This window comes from Lissotriton helveticus, chromosome 1_1, assembly GCF_964261635.1.
Source record: "Lissotriton helveticus chromosome 1_1, aLisHel1.1, whole genome shotgun sequence".
Lineage (NCBI taxonomy): Eukaryota > Metazoa > Chordata > Amphibia > Caudata > Salamandridae > Lissotriton > Lissotriton helveticus.
Window position 1 is genome coordinate 484,455,371 of NC_136057.1, and position 22,552 is coordinate 484,477,922.

At 50.7% G+C, this 22,552-nt stretch overlaps 1 protein-coding gene across 1 annotated transcript in view; it reads right to left on the reverse strand.

Moving 5' to 3' along the window:
* The window catches only part of ZFC3H1 (zinc finger C3H1-type containing), an 830,061-nt gene that overhangs the window by 174,239 nt on the left and 633,270 nt on the right, over positions 1–22,552 (reverse strand). The window contains exon 27 of the mRNA XM_078673923.1: positions 9,119–9,213. Coding sequence (XP_078530049.1) covers positions 9,119–9,213 — 95 coding nt within the window. The remainder of the gene's footprint in view (positions 1–9,118; positions 9,214–22,552) is intronic.

Genomic DNA, 22,552 nt, shown 5'->3' on the forward strand with positions numbered 1-22,552 from the left:
TTCCAGCGAACCAAGAACGACCAGCCCAGGTGGACCAGACCGCACCTCGTCCTTCTCTCCACAAGATCAGCTGTTCAAGTGGAGGGGAAGGCAAACTGGATCCACGGGATCCATTGCAAACGGATCCCTCTGCCTCTGCCGTATGACCAGTGGGTCCAGAAGGGTGTCGCCGACTCAGAAACTGAAACTGTACCATGCTTTCTGCCCTTCAGTGATGCACGAGTAAAAGGAACATTTACTGAACAAGAGAGCAAGAACATTTTGCAACCAGTTGTATCACCGTCAATTCCATTGGACACTACAGAACCTGAACTCCTTTTCAAAGACCAAACAATACCTGGGAAAAAGCGCTATAATTTGAGACCGAGACCTATGGACAAATAAAAACAATTTTTTTTTATCCTGCTATTTTTGAAAGTGCAGCTCTCCCATCTGAGAAACTTGCTTATTTTTGTTTTTCGAACCGCCATCCGGGTTCCGCTGCTAGGGCCGCAATTGCATAAAGTCTTTGGGGTGCAGCTGACGACGTTAAGTCGGCAGTTCTGGTTGGTCTAAGGGAGTTGCCCTGGACTGACAGAAGCATTCCTTAGCAGAATCAACCTCCCATCGCGGGCAGCACTTTAGAGAGGATGGAGTTTTCCGAGATGGAGAGCCCTGCCAAAAGAGTGAACTTTAAAACCAGGATCTGTAAAATAATGACAAGGAAAAGCTTTTTGATATTGTGCATTTTTATGTTATTCAGTGTGATGATATTTTTAATAAGTTATGTTTTGTTCTCTTTTCGAGTAACATTTGCACCCACTACATCGCCCATACCTCCCCCTGTTTCCTCCCATTCTTTTCAACCCCTTCCTGAACACGAATCAGCTAGGAGATTAGAGTTTATCAATAACTCCTTTGTTCAGCTCTTGCACCAACACCAACTTGTAATGAACACGACTAACTGTTGGGTGTGCGGTCTTATGCCTCACACAACGGATAAAGGTATCCCTTATCTGGTCCTGCCATTCAGCCACAATGGTTCTGTGTGGGCATACAGAACAATGTTCATATATGCACGTGAAGTCCACCCCCTACGTTCTGTAAAAGACTACCCTAAGAATAGTGCTCTAGTTAAGGGTATAGTTGACATGATTAAGGATGATATTTCTTATGAAACTACCCCCGAAGATGAGACACTTGCCTATATAGGATGGAACGTGACCGGATATGGAGCTACTCTGAGTGAGAAACAGCAAGCTAAGAGATCTTCCCCGATTTGGATTGTACCCCATCAGGGTCACCTGTGTCTGCAAGGTACTGGCAAGAATCCCAGAGCTCAGTTAGGGAAGAGTGTCTGTACTGAAATGTATGTTTTTGGATCTCAGACTTCCCCTGCGTTTTTAGCAGCTAAGGGTACCTATTTCATCTGCCATGATAGAGCCTATACATGGTTGCCCCCTGACTTTTCGGGCTCATGTTTTGTTTTGTTCCTGTTGCCTCCCACCTACACAGCAGCGGCAGATTACCACAAGACAAGGATAGTTAGAGGTGTCTTGAGTAAAGAAGACACTGCAGGACAAGAATTTGGGGACTTCGTAAAGGGTTTTCTGCCGTTCTGGGGACCGATGGCTAACAGCAGGAACTTAAGGCAATTAACCAGGGTGGTTGAGTCCACCGTAATTGAAACTGCTGGTGCCCTTAGTAACTTGACTGCTGAGCTCCAGTCGGATCGTCTTATGACCCTTCAGAACAGGGTCGCTTTAGATGTCATACTTGCAGACCGAGGTGGGGTATGTAGATTGATCCAATCGAGTGGTTGTGTTTTCATTCCAGATAACGCTCCAACAGTGTACCAGGCCATCTCCAAACTGCATAAGATTTCCGAATCTATTCATGTGGATAAAGGAGATTGGTCATTAATGGGATGGTTCTGGGAACTGATATCCGCCTGGGGATGGAAAATTCAGATGGTCATTGGGATGGTCTTAGCCATTCTTTTCCTGTTCTGTCTGTGCGTGCAGTGTGCTCCTGCAATATGTGGCCTCTGTGTTACATCATGTGTAAGGAAGCCTGTATCAAGAGACGAACTAAGTACTAGAATGATGTTACAGCAACATCTCAAGGACTTTAGGAATATAGACCTGGACTCAGATTAGCATGAGATTAGGTTAAATTGCCTATGTAAGGGCAAAAGGAGGGTTTGTGGTTCTGAAAATTCTGAACTCGTGAATACAACTTTGTCGTAGCATGACGAATCTTATATCAAAAGACCGAAAATGGCTAGTACACTATGTACAAGCCATTTGTCATATTCCAGTGACTATTTCACCTCGAAATCGTCAATTTCGTTCTGACCCCTTGGCTTCCATTTTGTGTACGGCAGCCATTTTGTAAGTTGCCCTTTACATAGGCTTATAATATAGCTGAATTCGATTCCAAAGGACACGTACACCTTAATTGACTTTCCTGTGACCTGTGCAAGTTGGAACCATTGCCCCAGGCTGAACCTGTTTGGTCAGTTCCTCTCCCAGTGGCCGAATGAGATGGCATCAAGGCTCACAGGCCATAAACCCCTTTTCATCGCGCACACACCCTGCCGAATCTTGCTCACACCTGTCCCTGCTCTTTTCTCTCTCATTTGCTTTATGATGGGGAGGTGCCCGTTTTTATTGGGGGTCCACCGGTATCTGATGGAAATGCTGGGCCTTGCCGGGTAATTTGTTATGGGCTGGACAGAAAGAAATGTGGGCTGTCATCATGACTCTGATTTTCCTTTGTATTGAAAATATGTCAATGGTATACTGTAAATTCGAAGAATGTTTGCCTAAAGCACAATATTTCGTATAAAAAGAGAAGCCTGACTTTGTGAATTTGAGCAGTCTCCTGAGAATATACATCCCGTGTGTTGTACTTCTAGGCCCTGTTACTTGGTTGCAGCCAATAAAATCGATCCTTGACTTCACCTAGAAGACTGAGTTTCTGTGGTCTAAATCAGGAATGGACTCGAGGTCTTTGGGTGTGTTCCCTGACACCGCTGGGTTACCGGTTCAGTACCGGTTTTGAAAAACCCAGTACCTCAGTCTGCACTGATCTTTCATGGCTTTCAATTGGGGTGTAAACAAAGGGGCTGATTTACGTCTTATGGTCTTGGCTTTTTTTCCAAGGGGCTAGGGTATTTGTTAGGAGAGCATCCATTTATTGAACAGGTCGTTGTCTTTGTCAGGGTCACCTGTCATGGTAGGTTTAGTAGTTTCGGCCAGGGTCTATAGGTCTGGCCTGACAAGCAGATTTTTCCAGTTTCGAGTGGGTGGCTTGATGGTGGATTTTTCTGTAGTGTGTGCGTTATCATAGATGAAATTGAAGGGCACAAGTTTATGGTCTGTCCAGGTGAGACTCTTCCAGGACAACAAATTGCAAACATCCGGACCCAACACTAGGCGGCGATCTATGCTAAGATATGAATTCAGCAGCCCACATTCCTCGGACAGGTGTTTACACAATCTAGGAGTGTCCTGTCAAATCGGAGCAAAATCTCTGCAGAAGCTGTGGAGGGTTGAAAGATCATAATAGCAGACTATTATGATAATACAAAGTCAGTTCCAAGGTTTCCGCTGACTTCCAAACATCTCTTGTGAACGACAGAACCTCTTTCAAGGCAGGAACAGAGGGGTAGGAAAGGTCCCCTTTAGGAAAAATATCTAGACCATTGGTTTTTTAAAGTCCAAATAAAAGACAGACTGCTTGGCTGACTAAAACTTCTTGGCAGGCCTGAATGTAGACAAACTAGAGTTGAGTTAACGTGCATTTGCCTAAGTAGGAACTTAATATGTTTGCATGTGAATGTTTTCTAAGAAGGCCAAAGTAGCTGACTATCAGAGTGGAATTAGCTAGCGAAACTACCTGTAACACATGCTCCGCTTAAGCACTGCATGTTTGAATACACCTAACTAACCATCTAGCAATATTACCCTGTCCAAAATGATTGCCTGTGAGGTTTAGCACAAGCGACAAAGTTGCTTTGTTCTGCTTATAGATTTAGTCCAATCAATGTAATACATTTGTGCCATTTTGACATCAAGTTTTCGAAATGGATTTCGTGCATGGTTCTGGGTGTGGAAAGAAAATAAGCAACTCTACGGTCTGACTCGCATGAAAGGGAGATGTGACTTTTTTATAAACTTTGGATTTGTTCTTATAACCACTATCTTTATGCACCTAAATAAAAGGTTACTCCACAGTTGAAGCTTGCAATTCACTAGTGGTGTGATAAGATACATTTTATTTTGTATAGTTAATTAAAACCAATACAATCCGTGCATTTAAAACAATTTCATAAAATATGGTGAGAATAGTCTGTGTAATTGTCCTTATCAAAGTCCATGCGGTGAGGGACCGAGAATAATTGTCTAGCAGAGTTCCCTGAGCCCGGCCGGCGTTTGTAGCCCAAATTTCGTCCGCTAGGTGCCAGAACCCATGCTAGCCGCAAGTTGTAGATTTGGTAGTCTTTGCTCTATCGTGGTCAAAAACTTGACGTATCTACAATTCAGTTTTGTGTTCGCAGGGTTCAAGCATGCAAGCACAGCCTGCCTGCGCGTGCTGGTCCCTATCTGCTTGAGCTGGTCCCTTAATACCTGTAGGCAGACTTGTCGAAGCTCTTCGCAGAGACAGGTCATGTGGAGTATGTCTCCAGTTGCTAGGTTGCAGAGCGGACAGACTTCCTGACCATTACTCCTGAGCCATGGTGGTTGATGCTCTCTGCTGGGCAGGATCCCTAATCTGTATTTCAGAAACTTCAGTTTGATAGTTTTGGGATAGCCCTGGCTGAAATAAAGTTGTGGTGTCAGGAATTTATACATGTTTAGTGTCATCCACGCATGGTTTCTTTTAGCAAAAGCGGCCTTGTCCTCTATTAGGGAAAGAGTTTTTACGTTTTTCCAAACCGCTTTTTTAAACGGATTGTGCCCCAGTTGCATTGCCCAGAGTGCGGAAGCCTTGACAGCCCCCAATGCTGCCTTCAAGTAGGAGCGTGCTTTGTATGTCTAGCCACAGCATCGCGTTTAAAGTGTCATTGGAAGCAGAGCGGAGTTTGTGGCAGCAGATAATGTAGGCTCCTTGTCTTGCAAGGTCTTCTTTCTTTAGGCCAAACTCCAGCCTTATTTGGGCAGGCGAGGTGTATGCTTTTACCTGGATGTTATCTAAGTTCCTAGAGTCTCTTCCTCGTAATGCCTCGCTGCCATAAGAAATTGAGGGGAGCAGTTTAGCCTGGATGACTTTTAGATATGGTGTCAAGGTTGGCCCCGATAGTTGGTTTGCTAGATTTTTCAATGTGATGGCGATCAAGGCCCCTCTTCTTTTAGTTTCCTCCATCTGCCGAAAGAATGAGCCGTCTGTGTCGAAGATAAGGCCCAAGTATTTGTATTCACGTGAAGAATCTATTTTTTGGCCACCCAGAGTCCAGGACTTCTGATGTTTGTTCCTGGTGTTGATCGACATTGTAAATGGTTTTACTTTGATTGATTTTTAAGTTATTTTCTATTGCGTAGCTGTGCATTTCGACAGCAAATTCTGGAGGCCAATATGTGTGTGGCTAAGAAGTACCACGTCATCTGCGTATAATAAATTACTTAGGGTTTTTCCTCCCAGCCTCGGAGAGTGGGAGTTGGATGTATCAAGTCGGCCTGATAAGTCTGCCATAAATAGGTTAAACAAAGTCAGGGCCAGCACACACCCTTGTTTTAACCCTTTAGTCGTGCAGACTCTGGAAGACAGATGGGTCCCATTTTCCAGCTTCACCTGCACCCAGGTGTCATAATGGAGTAACTTCAGCATGTTTAGAAGCGGTTGAGGTATGCCCCATTGTGCAAGTTCCCGCCACAGCATGCCTCTCTCGATATTACGAAGGCTGCACTAAAATCGATATAGCACAGGTGCAGCGGCAGTTTTTTTATTTTAGCTCCGTCCATTATCAGCGAGATAGCCAGGATGTTGGTGGTTGTTCCGGTTTTTTTCCGGAAACCCGTCTGATTCCATGGAATAATCTGCTTTGAGTCCGCCCATGTCACGATCTCCTCTAGGTGGTGTGAGAGTACTAGGGGTAGGAGGTTGGCTCCTTTCCCGGAGTGTTTAGGGTATCTAGATGTGACAATAGCAAAGTTTCTATCTCAATTATCTAGAACTCATGGGAATTAGCACAGCACTCAGAGCATTTTACAGGCTTATTCAAGGTAAGACTAAAGCACAATAGTCAACATGATTGACATGAAAGGGGGGGGCTATTTGCCCCAGCTGTCAGTGCTAGTCCAGAACATTTGGCAATGGAGAATATGGAATCACATTAAGCTGCTTGAAAAGCATCTGCCGGTGAGACAGACAACCTCTCCATGGACCTGCTAAACTGGACACATCAATAAGTCCATGAACGGGAGATTAATCCCAAACTGCTTTAATGGAAATTGTGACAGAGGCAGTCCCACAATATATCTTCTCACGTTGTGCCAAACACAAAATGCCAAAACTGTACCTCCAGGTAGCCACAGTCCTGGGCAATGCATTATGGATAAGATAAGATAGTCAGAGATATTTGTCTACGTTGTCCTCCACCATCAAAACACTAGAAGGCAGAACCTCAAAGCTCTGTTTTGCCTGTCCCTGTTGGATACCACAGGCCCAGGGTGTTCTCCCTTGGTGTCGAAGTCTTCAGGTCTAAAGTCTCAGGGGATTCTCAATACTGCATTTTGTGATATGCCTAGAAGCACTTGTGCCTCTATGCTCCAGAGAACAAGTTTCAGCCTAGATGTTGGTCGGATAAGGGGAGTTGTAATCCGGTCATAAATGGAAGGGTATCCTTCAATAATACCCGCGCCAGCAGTAGTGATTCTCAATCAAACCTAAATGAGAAATTCATGTCAATCCCACTCAAAGTAGACTACTAGGCAGTTACTGATTCAGTGAAGAGCTATTCTGTCGCTGTGGTCAAAACCTCCACAACGGTGGCAACAGGTACAAACGCCACTTATTGTTGCTGGGGCTGACGCTGGCGAAACGAGACATTGCACAAGCATGGAAGGCATCGAAGGCTCTGCCATTGGCAGCCTGGAAAAATGGACTAGACTTCTGCATGGGGCTTGAGTTGCCCATTTTTATGGCCAGGGGTTGCCCTCGGAAGCATTTTAAGATTTGGAAACGGTGGGCAGACTATCGGGGCATGGAGCTGGACCCACCACCGGAAGACGCTGCCTCACTGCCCTCCATTTGAACAGTCGGGTAGGATGGTTGGACTATGTTTAATGTACATGGCTGATACGGTCTATGTTTTACACACTGTGTGGGTTGAGCAAGCTGCAGCATTTAGGGGGGTGGGTAGGGCGGGTGGGGGGTAAAGTTGTTCCTTTACCGTTTAAGTATTCACGTATGTAAACTACTGAAGTAGACAATGCTACTATGATTCTGGCATTGGCTTCTGGCTTATAGAGCAGTGCAGTGCCTTCAGTCAATAAAATCTGTTTAAAAAAAAAAAACCTCCACAACAGCCACTGAAGGTCCCAGAAAGGACTGTTGATCCCGCAGCAGGAAGTGAAACATCAGATCAGATGGGAGAAAAACTGGAGGGGAATTTTTTATACTGAGTATTGTGGGATAAGGGAGGAGTCACAAGATAACTCAAAACGTCTTTGTAGAAAAACGTACAAACGGCAGCATCAAACACTATATGGCAGGAATGTGCAAAGAAAGTATCGATATATAAAAACATGCTACAAACAATAGTTCTATCCAGCAATCGGACTTGCGCCATTTAATATGAGCAGCGCCAAGCTTGGATGGGAGGAACGGTATGTGAATAGCTTTAAAAGGTCCCTGAATTAGTAGGACCGTACATAATTAAGAATTCATTCTGATTCTCCAATAAGACAACAAGCTGTTTCATAAAGACCTTAAATTATGGAGACCCCAGACTCAACAATGGTAAACAATGGGTGGAACGTATTCCTAGGGCCAACTTTCTGAATGTACCTAAGATGTCTTAAGGATACCAGCCAGCTGCGTTTTCTGGTCTGCTGCAACCTAAAGAGAGCTTTAAGGGTACCTGAGAGGAACTTAAGATACCTGCAAAGTGAAGTTTGAATTAACTACTAAGCTGTGGGGCAGGGCTGCAGTCTGAGTCAGTTAGGAGTAACTCCTGAGGCAATGCATCATTGCTCCAATAGAGAAGAGACTGCAGTTTATTGTAAGCCTTTTACAGTCTGAGAACAGTAGAAGTAAAAGTTCCTTCTGGCACCTTCAAAGTATTGGGTTGTCCTGTAGTGCTCTAGAAGTGTGTTCTAGAACAAACCCATTTGCAAGGTCAAAGGTAGATTTCCTGGTGTCTAATCTACTTGATTGAGCAGTAATTGGAAATCTAAGTGGCATGGTTACCCAGAGGTTTGAATAACTCCATGAAAAAGCTAATTGGTGGAAGGAGCCCTTAAAAATATACACTCAAAGGCGGCCTGTGTCAAAGGAATTTAATTTCCTCAAACAAAGGAGGCACTTGCAAACCCTTCTTTTTATGTTACTGTTACAATCTCCGCGCCAGGATACTTTTTTAGTAATAGAGCGCGTTATAAAAGGTTTTATAACATAACAATGACATTTTAATTAACAGATACATCAGGCTGTCCTTTTTAGCCACTTGAAAACGACACAAATGCAATACTCAGACAGCCTCCAAAGAGGGAATACCAGGTTTTTATGAAACCCATTTCTGACGAACCAGAAAAAAACAATGAGCTGCCACTGTAGCTATGCAGTAAGAAACTCCATGAGTCCACCTGATACGAATAATGTCACTTTGGTTCATAACTAAAAAAGGTTCCCACACAATTCAAATGATCCATCCTAATGGACACTATTGTTGCAGACAATTTTTCCCTCCTGCATTTGACCAACTTTTGCCGGGATTGCTTAAATCAAAGAAGTCAGACCTAGATGAAAAGCGTAGTTAACAGATAATTTTAGGCCAAAATATCACCCCGCTTATCAAGTTTCACCTACTACTAGTCATTAATCACAACAAGATAGCGAACTATAATGTTTCTGGATGAAAGTGTAAATGTGTCAGACAGTTGGTGCATTAAAGAAATACATTTTAAATACCTACCACATAAGTACTTTAAGGCCACGTTCTGGATCAATGTGTTCAAAGAATGATGCAACAAATTCTTGCATCAATAACGGGATTTTGTCTTTGTTTTCCTGTCAAGAAAAAGCGCAAATCTCTACTAAATTACAGTGTTCAAACGTCATCTTTAAGTCATGAATACAGACCAGCATTATCTAAAAGTGTACACATGACGAAAGTATGCTGTAGCAAGACTTTATAAAAGCTAATAAAGAATTAATATATGTTTAGACAGCAAAGCAGAGGTTGAACTGGTGTTCAGCAACACATCAGCATCTTGGCATTTATTCCTGTTGAAAAAAACAAAATGTACACCTACAGAGGTTTATACCAAAATACAGAATCCACATGCAGGCAAGACATTTGGCAGTCCATCTTTCATCATGTCGCATTGCTTTGGGGGAATCTATCTGTCAAACCTTATATCAAATTGGTATTTCCTGTGTTTTGGTTTTAGGAATTTCTGCAAATACAATTTGACCAAAAGAACAAGACATATCTTAGGTAAAATTCGTTCTGTTGGATTCTCTACCATAGATTCCTCAATTTTAGAATATCCCACAGCCTCAGGCTAAATCATAATGCATCTAATCGCAGAATCCTCACAATGTGAATATCCCTAGACGCCAGCTTGGATTTTGAAACTTACCAGCAATTTCCTCATACGTGGACAGGAGACATCAGTCAGCTTCACGCCGGATCCATTCCTCTACAGATATGGAATCAGGGTTCCAAATATAAGCACCACCTCTGCACGTTGACATCAGTTTATTTCTGATCACTATCCATAGACACAGTTATGGAAATCGCATTGTGCAGATCTTCAGATTTGGAATCTTATTCTTGGACAGTATGAGCCATTCTACAGTATGAGAAGGAGCAAAGGTCGGGGAGGAATGTGCAGTTAGATGGGAGTCTCAACCAAAAAAGGCAGTACTGAAGATAAGTAACTTGTTATTCTAATGGAGACTCCTAACCACAGATTTCTCAACTTGTGTATCGATACTAATGCCATACACTTTCTCTGGTGGTGGGTCTATGGAATGGCTCAGACCTGGAAATACTGCAAGACTGATCGGGCAAAGTGCCCTTCCCGCCAAGCTTCGCTATTCAAGCAGTAACACTCAGAATGTGTTGTCACCCAAACAGCCAGGCAAATATCCAGAACTGGCACCTCGCACACAAATGCACTGGTAGCCTGCACTCAGGTGGACTGAGAGCAAGCCTTCTGGAGGATTCATATCCAACCTATAGCATGTTTAAATAAAAACACAATCCACCTAGAAATGATCCCCCATTGAACTGATTTGCCTTTAAGACCAGTGAAGTTGGTGACCCTGTTAGTCCCAGGTTCAGTCTACATAGAAGTTAGAGATTGTAGAGATGACAATGTACTTAGAAAGCTGGCAAGGTGATGCACTGACCTACATAGAAGAGCAAGGTTAACTTGGGCAAGAATGCCAGTGTCAGAAGGACTAATTTGTACAGGAAGAAAAATGTATATGGTGAAACTATTAAAAAGGTGAAATATGGTGAAACTATCTAAATATTAAATATTAGATGTTATGTTAACAAAGTTTTGTATAGCGCTCGTACACCCAGAGGTTTCATGGCGCTGACCGACAGATGCTCTGAAGAATCAGAGAAAATTAAGCATGGGCCTGGACAAACAGCCAGGTTTTTAATTGTTTCCTAAATATCAGAAGGTTGGAACAGGAGCGATTTTCTGAGGGAAGGGAGTTCAATAGTTTGGAAGCAAGGGTGGCAAACCTGCACCCTCCCTTGCGTTGGAACTTATAGAGAGGAATGATGAGGAGATTTGGATTGGCGGACCGGAGGCTACGGGAGGGGGTGTATCTAGGCAGTAGATCATTAATGAATTGGGGACTACGAGTATGAAGAGATTTGAAGGTGATGCAAGCCGTTTTAAATGTGACTCGTTGAGTTTCACAGAGTGAGGAGCGCCTTTATAGAACTCTTAGGTCCGGATCTGGCGGAACCTCCCGAGATTCCAGAACTGACATATGTGATCAAAACTGCCTCTCCCCGCAAGCTCATTGCAAACTTATATAAAATAGGTGGCCAGCACAGCGAGCAGCGGTATTTGAAATCCAGGATAGCATGGCAGAATGATCTGCAGATACCAATAGATGATGGCATGTGGGCTTACTGCTGCGCAAGCACTAGGAAACTCATTGAACGGTCGTCATCGATTAATACACTTCAAATTCCTTCAACAAGTGTACTATACTCCAGAGAGGCTGCACAGGTACGGCCTACGACAGAGCGCAGAGTGCGAACGTTGCCACGCCCCAGTAGCAGACTTTTTCCACTTGGCGTGGCACTGCACGGGCATTCATAAATTCTGGACTTTGGTGTTTGCAGAGTTGAGTGCAATACTGGGCTCGGACTTACCTGCTGACCCCGCGATTGCACTGCTGGGATGCTCGAAGAGTCTACCAGTAGCTTTGCGGAGACCGGTGGATATGGGTCTGCTGATGGCGCCGAGGGCGGTTGCGATGTACTGGATGAGAGGCCTGCTGCCTACGATTAAAAGATGATCTCGAGACATGGTGTATTGTAGCACGCAAGCTGAAATCTATAGTGAGTTGCTTCCTCCTCAGTCCCGTCCAAAGAACTTTTGGGGGTTGTATCGAACATATTTGTCCAAGAAGGACGCAGTGGAGGAAGTTCCGGCAGCCTCAGGCGATACCCGGGAGCCCCCGGCAGAGAACATCTAGTGGGCATGGAAGGCACAGAAGCATCACCGTGACAGCTATAGAGGGTGGGCAATGGGTAGGAGCGCAGACCCGGGGAGGGGTTGCGGCTAAGTCACACCTTCCGTGTGCTTGGAATGGTATAGTGGGGGCTAGGCGCGACGCGGATGGCTGGAGTGACAGATACAACTTATGATTGTAAGGGGATCATGCCACATATAGTGCAGGTCACCTCAGGTTGACAGAAGAGTAGGACGACAGTTCCTTTTTCACTTAGTAGCACGGATCCAGGGAGGGGGGGGGTTAGGGACTAGGGGGAAGGGTGGGAAGGGATGGGGGGGCGTTGGTTTCACCTAGAGTAGGTTTAGATCCCAGAGATTCATCCACAGCAGGTCTGCGAACCCCCACATGAGAGAGCAGTGACCATCTTGACACAATGAAGTAGGCATATACCCAGTGAGACGGAGACCTGTATACTATTGATTGTGCTTGCCGCCGGACCTCCGGGGTGTCGGCTAATAGGCTGTGTGTTATATCTGCGAGGTCAGCAGTCCTCCTGCTACAAGATTCGCTGCCGGCCTCCGGGTTGTAGGCTGCAAGCTGTGTAAGATGTGTTGGTTGTCAATAAAGGTTTAAAAAAAAAAAAGAATCATTTAAAAAAAAAAAAGCGACTCGTTGTGAGATGGGGAGCCAATGAAGTTGTCTTAGTAAAGGTCTAGCTGATTGCAAGCATGGCAGTCGATGGATGAGTCTGGCTGCCTGATTCTGGGCCATCTGCAGGCGCCTACTACGGGCGATCGGGAGGCCCAGGTAGATAGCGTTAGCCTGGAGTTCACTCAAACGCCTGGCCGATGTTATGGCAATGAGAAATATAGTCTTGATAGGAGACAAACAGAACAACTGTAGGTTTGCAGAGTGCACATCAGTTATGTAGTACCAAATGCACAAGTTACTTACCTTCGGTAATGATATATCTGTAAGAAACAGTAGTTCGTGTTAGATTCCTTACCTTAGAATATCTCCAGGCGTCAAACTGGATCCGGAAACTGTTGTAGCAGTACCCTTGAGCGACGGTAGGCGTCGTCCGCAGCTCCACGTCCGTCGTCGGCGCCGTGATGACTTCGGAGAACTTGGACGCCGCCCTCGCGCCCGGACGTCAGTTCTTATACAGTTCTTTTCTGCACCAGTAACGCAGAGCCATGATAAAAACCGACACTGGTGCCATGAAACTAGGGCCCTCAAAGGAAGGACCTTAACCCTAGATATCGGTTCGCAGAACGGGGAGGATGGGTGGGGCGGTAAGGAATCTAACACTAACTACTGTTTCTTACAGATATATCGTTACCGAAGGTAAGTAACTTGTGCATCTGAAAGAAACAGGTTAGTGTTAGATTCCTTACCTTAGAATAGATACCACAGCAATACTAACCTGGGTGGTGGGTCTGCGAACCAAGATCACACCAGAAAGTCCTGGAGCACGGAACGGCCAAAGAAGCCATCTCTTCGGACTTGACTGTCCAGGCAATAGTGTCTCGTAAACGTGTGCAGCGAGGCCCACGTAGCTGCCTGACAAATGTCCTGCAAGGGCACTCCCCGGCATAGGGCAATCGTAGCCACCGTGGCCCGAGTGTAATGAGCCCTCAGCCCAACAGGAGGTTCCTTCTCGGCCAAGGAGTAACACGCGTGGATGCACAAGATGATCCACCGAAAGATGGTCCGCTTGTGCACCGCCCGTCCCTTCTTAGCGCCCGCGTAACCAACAAAGAGTTGGTCATCCACCCGGAACTGGCGTGTGCGTTCCAGACAGTAAGATAGCGCACTTTTGGGTCCAGACGGTGGCGCCTCTCTTCCTCTTTCGAAGGATGCGGAGGCGGAAAGAAGGTGGGCACGGTGATGGACTGCCCGATGTGGAAGGCCGTGACAACCTTGGGCAGGAAAGAGGGTCTTGTCTGCAACACAACCTTGTCCGGATGGACAGAGCAAAGGAGGTGTGGAAGAAAGAGCATGGAGCTCACTCACTCTTCTGGCAGAGGTGATGGCAACCAGGAAAGCAGTCTTCAAAGTAAGAAGACGGAGAGGACAGTTATGGAGTGGCTCAAAGGGAGCACACTTTAGATAAGTAAGTACAAGGTTCAAGTCCCACTGGGGCATCACGAAAGGGACTGGAGGAAACATATAGGTGATGCCCTTTAAGAACCTATTTACAATGGGGGACTTGAACAAAGAGGGCTGATCAGGTAGCCTTAAGAAGGCGGAAATGGCCAAGAGGTAGTCCTTCAGAGTGCCCAGAGCAGAGCCCTGCCGGGCAAGAGAATGAAGGAAGAGGAGAACCTCTGAAAGAGGGGCAGAAAGGGGATCCACAGCCTTTGCTGTGCACCATGCCACAAACTTGTTCCACCTGCAGGCGCATACCGATTTTGTGGAGGGACGCCTGGCTGCCAGAATCACATTACAGACTTCAGGAGGCAAGTCAAATAGCCTCAACTGCTGCCGCTCAATCTCCACGCATGGAGGTGGAGACTGGACAGGTTTGGGTGGAGGACCGTCCCCTGCTGCTGCGACAGAAGGTCCTCCTGAAGGGGCAGACGAATCGGGGGATCAACAGACAGGCTGAATAGCTCGGGATACCAGAATCTCCGTGCCTAGTCAGGAGCCACAAAGATGACTTGGGCCCGGTCGCGCCTGATCTTCAGCACTCTGGGCAGAAGTGGTATAGGCGGAAAGGCATACAATAGACCGCAACTCCACTCGCATCGAAAAGCGTCTCAGAGCAAGTGCCACCTTGGAAATTCCATCGCGCAGAACTGATGACATTGCGCGTACCCTTCTGTGGCGAATAGATCTAACCAAGGCTCTCCCCACTGCTGAAAGAGGCCTTGCGCCACGTCAGAGTTCAGACGCCATTCATGATCCATCATGCACAGACGGCTGAGTTCGTCCGCCCTGGCATTCAGGGAACCTGCTAGGTGTTGAACCACCAGGGTCACGCCCTGATGTTCCAGCCACTGCCAGAGGCACAGAGCCTCTTGGCATAGGGTCCACGACCCCACTCCGTCCTGTTTGTTGGAGTACCACATGGCGCGGTGAATTTGTCAGTGAACACCTGCACTACACTTCCCCGGACAGAGGGAAGGAATGACTTCAGTGCAAGCCGAATCGCCCGCAGCTCCAGAAGGTTGATGTTGAGCCGGGACTCTGCCGGAGACCAGAGGCCTCTGATCTCCACCTCTCCCATCTGCCCCCCACCAGCCCAGGAGGGATGCATCAGTCACAACAAAATGCTCCGGTTGGAGAAGGGAGAGGGATCTGCCGCTGACCCAATCGCGGTCTGTGAGACACCACTGCAACTGTCTTGCAGTGCCCTCCGAGATCCGGGCATGGTCGGACAGGTTGCCCCAATGCTGGGCCCACTGAAACTTCAGATCCCACATCCGCCACCTGCCGTGATGCACCAGAAGGATGCAGGAGGCCATCAGCCCCAGAAACCGCAGCGTCAACCTGACCGAGACCCGGGATACAGGCTGAAAGATCGGAAACAGAGCCTGAATATCCTGAACCCGCTGTTCGGGAGGATAAACCCGAAACCGTGCCGAATCCAGAACCGCTTCGATGAAGAGGAGCCTTTGAGAGGGACACAGGTGTGACTTTGGCACATTGATGGAAAACCCCAGCAAGTGCAGCAGGTCCGCTGTAGTCTGAAGGTGGCTGACGACTGTCTGGGGCGAGCCCGCCTTCAACAACCAGCCGTTGAGGTAGGGGAAGACTGATACCATTAACCTGCGCGGATGAGCTGCGACCACCGCCATCATTTTCGTGAACACCCGTGGGGCGCTGGTAAAGCCAAAGGGGAGCACGGTGAACTGGAAGTGCTCGTGGCCTACCATGAACCGCAGGTAACGCCGGTGGGCCGGCAGGACGGGGATGTGGAAATGCGCGTTCTGCAAGTCCAACGCTACCATCCAGTCTTCGGGGTTCAGGGCAGCTAAGACCTGAGCCAGAGTCAGCATCTTGAACTTTTCCTTCCGGAGGAAGCAGTTGACGTTCCGAAGGTCCAAGATAGGGCGTAGGCCCCCTTTGCCCTTCTTGGGAACCAGAAAGTAGTGTGAATAGCAACCACACCCTACTTCTGGCCCAGGAACGCGCTTGATGGCCCCCTTGCCTAGAGGGCCGACACTTCCTCTTGAAGAAGCTGCAAGTGATCCCCTGACACGCGGTGGTACTGCGGTGGCATGGCTGGAGGGGTCGCCTCGAAGGGGAGGGAGTAGCCCCTTCTGACGATTTGCAGCACCACCCTGTCCGAAGTGATGGTACGCCAGTAAAGGAGGTGATGGCGGACCCTGCCCCCCACTGGCGTTAAATGGGCTTGAAGAACAAGTTACTTACCTTCGGTAACGATATATCTGTAAGAAACAGTAGTTAGTATTAGATTCCTTACCTTAGAATATCCCCAGGCGTCAGTCTGGATCCGGAAACTTTTGCGTAGCAGTACCCCTGCGCGTCGGTAGGCGTCGTCTGCAGGCGTCCCCTGCGGCTCCGCGTCGTGCGCCGTGATGACGTCGCTGGAGTATATAGACGCCGCCTCCGCGCGCTGACGTCAGTTCTTTGCACACAGCTTTTCCGCGCCGGAACACGCAGAGCCATGTGAGAACTAACACTGGTGCCATTTGAAACTAGGGCCCTGAAAGGGATGACCTTAACCCTAGGTATCAGTTCGCAGAACGGGGAGGACGGGTGGGGCGGTAAGGAATCTAATACTAACTACTGTTTCTTACAGATATATCGTTACCGAAGGTAAGTAACTTGTTCATCTGAAAGAAACAGGTTAGTATTAGATTCCTTACCTTAGAATAGATACCCCAGCAATACCAACCCCGGTGGTGGGTCTGCGAACCAATACAAACCTACACCAGAAAGTCCTGGAGGACCGAACGGCCAAAGAAGCCATCCCTCCGGACTTGACTGTCCAGGCAGTAGTGCCTCGCAAAGGTGTGCAGCGAGGCCCACGTAGCCGCCTGGCAAATGTCCTGCAAAGGGACTCCCCGGCCCAGGGCAGTAGTAGCCGCCGTGGCCCGAGTGGAATGGGCCCTCAGCCCAACAGGAGGCTCCTTCCGAGCCAAAGAGTAGCATGCTTTGATGCACAGGACGACCCACCGAGAGATGGTTCGTTTCTGTACCGCCCTTCCCTTCTTCTCACCCACGTAGCCAACAAACAGTTGGTCATCCACCCGGAACTGGCGTGTGCGATCCATGTAAAATGAAAGCGCACGTTTTGGGTCAAGACGATGGAGCCGCTCTTCATCCTTTGAAGGATGCGGAGGCGGGAAGAAGGAGGGTAAGGTGATGGACTGCCCGATGTGAAAAGCAGAAACTACTTTGGGCAGGAAAGAAGGCCTAGTCCTAAGAACCACCTTGTCAGGATGGACGGACAAGAAAGGAGGTTTAACAGAAAGAGCCTGGAGCTCACTCACTCTCCTGGCAGAGGTGATGGCAACCAGGAAGGCCGTCTTTAAAGTGAGAAGACGGAGAGGACAGGAATGAAGCGGCTCAAAGGGAGCGCACATCAAGAATGTCAGAACGAGGTTCAAGTCCCACTGAGGCATCACGAACGGAACAGGAGGATACATGTGCGTGATGCCTTTCAAGAATCTCAGTACAATAGGGGACTTGAATAAGGATGGCTGATCAGGTAGCCTTAAGAAGGCGGAAAGGGCAGAAAGGTAGCCCTTGATAGTGCCCAGAGCAGAGCCCTGCTGGGCAAGAGAAAGAAGGAAGAGGAGAACCTCGGAAAGAGGGGCAGAAAGGGGATCCACAGCCTTTGCTGTGCACCATGCCACAAATCTTTTCCACCGGCAGGCGTATACCGACTTTGTGGAGGGACGCCTGGCTGCCAGAATCACATCACAGACTTCAGGAGGCAAGTCGAATGACCTCAACTGTCGCCGCTCAATCTCCACGCATGGAGGTGGAGGCTGGACAGGTTCGGGTGGAGGACCGTCCCCTGCTGCTGCGACAGAAGATCCTCCTGAAGGGGCAGGCGGATCGAGGGACCGACTGACATGCTGAGTAGCTCGGGATACCAGTATCTTCGAGTCCAGTCCGGAGCCACAAGGATAACTTGGGCCCGGTCGCGCCTGATCTTCTTCAGCACTCTGGGCAGAAGTGGTATAGGCGGAAAGGCGTACAACAGACCGCAGCTCCACTCGCGCCGAAAGGCGTCGCCGAGCGAGTGCCGTCTTGGAAACTCCAACGCGCAGAACTGAAGACATTGCGCGTTCTCTTCTGTGGCGAATAGATCTAACCAAGGCTCTCCCCATTGCTGAAAGAGGCCGTTCGCCACGTCCGAGTTCAGACGCCATTCGTGATCCACCGAGCACCGACGGCTGAGTTCGTCCGCCCTGGCGTTCAGAGAACCTGCCAGGTGTTGAACCGTCAGAGTCACGCCCTGACGTTCCAGCCATTGCCAGAGGCGCAGAGCCTCCTGGCAAAGGGTCCACGACCCCACACCGCCCTGTTTGTTGCAGTACCACATGGCGGTGGTGTTGTCCGTGAACACCTGCACCACACTCCCGTTGACAAAGGGGAGGAATGCCTTCAGTGCTAGGCGAATCGCCCGCAGCTCCAACATGTTGATATGGAGCCGGGACTCCGCCGGAGACCAGATGCCTCTGATCTCTGCCTCTCCCAAGTGGCCACCCCAGCCCTGGAGGGACGCGTCCGTCACGACCACGTGCTCCGGTTGGGGAAGGGAGAGGGATCTGCCTCTGACCCAATCGCGGTCCGTAAGCCACCACTGCAACTGTCTCGCCGTGCCCTCCGAGATCAGGACATGGTCGGACAGGTTGCCCTGATGCTGGGCCCGCTGAAACTTCAGGTCCCACTGCAGAGCCCGCATCCGCCACCTGGCGTGATGCACCAGAAGGATGCAGGAGGCCATCAGCCCCAGAAGCCGCAGCGTCAACCTGACCGAAATCCGGGACAACGGCTGAAAGATGGGAATCAGAGCCTGAATATCCCGGACCCGCCGTTCCGGAGGATAAACCCGAAACTGCGCAGAGTCGAGAACCGCTCCGATGAAAAGGAGCTTTTGAGAGGGACACAGGTGTGATTTCGGCACATTGATGGAAAACCCCAGCTCGTGCAGGAGGTCTGCCGTCATCTGAAGGTGGTGGACGACTGTTTGGGGCGAGCCCGCCTTCAACAACCAGTCGTCGAGGTAGGGGAAGACTGAAACCCCTAACCGGCGCAGATGAGCTGCGACCACCGCCATCACTTTCGTGAACACCCGTGGGGCGCTGGTAAGGCCGAATGGGAGCACGATAAACTGAAAGTGCTCGTGGCCTACCGTGAACCGCAGGTAACGCCGGAGGGCCGGCAGGACGGGGATGTGAAAATACGCATCCTGCAAGTCCAACGCTACCATCCAGTCTTGTGGGTCTAGAGCAGCCAAGACCTGAGCCAAAGTCAACATCTTGAACTTCTCCTTCCGGAGGAAGCCGTTGACGTCCCGTAGGTCCAAGATAGGACGAAGGCCCCCTTTGTCCTTCTTGGGCACCAGAAAGTAGTGGGAGTAGCAACCACACCCTACTTCTGGCCCAGGAACGCGCTCGATGGCCCCCTTGGCCAAGAGGGCCGTAACTTCCTCCTGCAGAAGTGTCAAGTGGTCCCCCGACACACGGTGGTTCTGCGGTGGCATGGCTGGAGGAGTGGACTCGAAGGGGAGGGAGTAGCCCCTTCGGACGAGCTGCAGCACCCACCTGTCCGATGTAATCGTGCGCCAGTGGGAGTGGTGATGACGAACCCTGCCACCCACTGGCGTCACATGGGCCCGAAAGCTCTGACTAGGAAGATTTGGAGGCTGCAGCGGGGGGAGGTGTGGACTGACCTCGCCGCTGCCCTCTACCGCCACCACGGCGGAAACCACGGCCGCCACCGCGCTGGGGAGCGTTCTGCGGCGCGTGGCTGGCAGCACGCGTGGGACCGCCCCTTCCTTGGCCACGAAAGGGGCGAAACGAACCCTGCTGCTGGCGCTGGGTCGAAAGACCCAAGGACTTGGCCGTGACACTGGAGTCCTTGAAGCGCTCAAGCGCGTTGTCCGCCTTGTCACCGAACAGGCGACTGCCATCGAAAGGCATGTCCATGAGGGCAGTCTGGACATCCGGCGAGAAGTTGGCGGATCTCAGCCAAGCATGGCGACGAATCGCCACCGTCGTGGACATAGCCCGTCCCAGCGAGTCGGTCGTGTCAAGACCACACCTAATCGAATACCTCGCCGCGTCCCGGCCTTCAACCAAGGCCTGGTTGAGCTTGTCCCGCACCTCCTGCGGGCACTGCGGCAGACACTCCGCGACCGTGTCCCACAGAGAGTGGGTGTAGCGGCCCAAGAGGCATGCGGTATTACAAGACCGCAGTCCAGCACTCAAAGACGAAAAGACCTTCTTGCCAAATTGGTCATATCGCTTCGATTCCCGATCGGGCGGAGCCGACGGGAATGCGGACTGGAAAGTGGAGGCCTGGATCACCAGACTCTCCGGGGAGGGATGGGTGGAAAGGAAGGCAGGGTCGTCCGAACACGGACGGTGACGCCTGGCAACGTTCCGGTCAACCGGTGCACCGGAAGCGGGCCTGGACCAGGTGCCCAAAAGGACATCCGTCAGGGCCTCATTAAATGGCAGCAGAGGCTCCTGTGGGCACGACTGCGGCTTAAATACTTCGGTGAGGATGTTAGGTTTCACCTTAGCGACGGGGAGCTCAAGGCGCAAAGCCTTGGCAGCCCTCATCAGGACCACCGAATAGGCAGCCCCCGCCTCCGACGCCACAGGGGAAGGCGAGACAAACCCAGGGTTGGGCGACTCGTCCAGACCACTGGCCTCACCTAAGTCACCTACCCAGTCCACGTCATACTGGCAGGCTCGCGACAAAGGGTCCTCAGACCCCTCCCAACCCTCTCCATATTCGTCCTCATCGCCATAGGACGAGTCGACGATGTAAACCGGCTCCTCGGAGCCAATGGGCCCCAACGGCGCCGGACTCGGCGTCGGACGACGCCGGTCCGACTCCGCGTCAGGAGTCAGAGAGGGATCGGGAGTGGCGCCGCGCGGCGCCGGCGCCGGGGACCCGACGCCGGCCGGAACCGACGGCGGAGTCACGGCGCCGCGCGGAGGCGGCACCACGGGTTGCCCCAATGGAATCGGCGCCGGGGAGGCCGGAGGACCAGCCGGCGACGACCCTGAAGGGCCCAGCGGCGCCGGGGCCGGAGCCGCCGGCAGCGCCGGGGCCGGAGCACTCGGCGGCGTCGGGGCAGGTGCACCCGAACCGCTAGGGCTCCCAGACGGGACCGACGGGCCCGCAGGCGCCGTAGGCCCCGCCGGAGGAGACATCGCCCTCATAGCCATGAGGAACGCCTCAATCTCCTCGCGCGACGCGCCTTCCCCAGGGACCGACGGGTATGGGGCAGACGGCGTCGGCGACCCACGCCGGGCCGTGGGGGTGGGGCCACCCGAACCCCCGGCCGCATCACGCGGGCGTCGGGGGGAGTCGGGGGTACGATGATGACGCCCCGACCTCTTGTGACGCTTACCTGATGAACCGGAGGAATGGTGGCGACTCCCGGAGCGCTCATGGCGGCTCCGCGATCGCTCCCTCGACCGCTCCCTCGACCTCCGACCGGACCGGGACCGCTCTCGACGCGGGGCCGACACTCGGAGTTCGAGCAGCTTGCGGGTCCGCTCCCATCTAGCTTTACCTGTCAAGGCCCGGCAGTCGACGCAAGACTCGACGTCGTGGTCCGCGCCCAGACACCGGAGGCAGAGTCGATGGTGGTCGGTGACCGACATCATTCGGTCGCACCCGTCGCAACTCTTAAACCCGGGCATCCTACCGGCACCTTGAAGAAGAGTTAAGTTTACAAAACTAGGTCAAAAGACCGGAGTACTGCTCTTCGGATCTGCGCTAACTGGCGCGGAAAAAAGAAGAACTGACGTCAGCGCGCGGAGGTGGCGTCTATATACTCCAGCGACGTCATCACGGCGCACGACGCAGACGACGCGGAGCCGCAGGGGACGCCTGCAGACGACGCCTACCGACGCGCAGGGGTACTGCTACGCAAAAGTTTCCGGATCCAGACTGACGCCTGGGGATATTCTAAGGTAAGGAATCTAATACTAACCTGTTTCTTTCAGATAGCTCGGACTAGGAGGCCTTTGAGGCGGATGCTGCGGGAGTGGATGTGGGCTGTCCGCGCCGTGTTCCCCTGGCACCGCCACGGCGGATACCACGTCCGCTGCCACGCTGGAAGTAGACTGCGGCCCGTGGCTGGCAGGACATGAAGGGGCGCCCCTTCCTTAGCCACGAAAGGAGCGAAAGGCAGACTGCTGCTGACGCTGCCCCCGAGAGGCCCAAGGACTTGGCCGTAGCCCTGGAGTCCTTGAAATGTTCAAGCGCATGATCTGCCTTGCCACCAAAGAGGTGGCTGCCATCGAACTGCATGTCCATGAGGGTGTTCTTGACATTGGCCGAAAAGTTGGCGGACCTCAGCCAGGCGTGGCGGCGAACCGCCACCGTTGTTGACATCGCCCTGCCCAGCGAGTCCGTGGTATCCAGCCCACATTGCATAGAATACCGAGCTGCGTCTCGTCCCTCCGCGAGGGCTTGAGCGAGTTTTGCCCGGGCCCCCTCCAGACACTCTGGCAGCACGGCC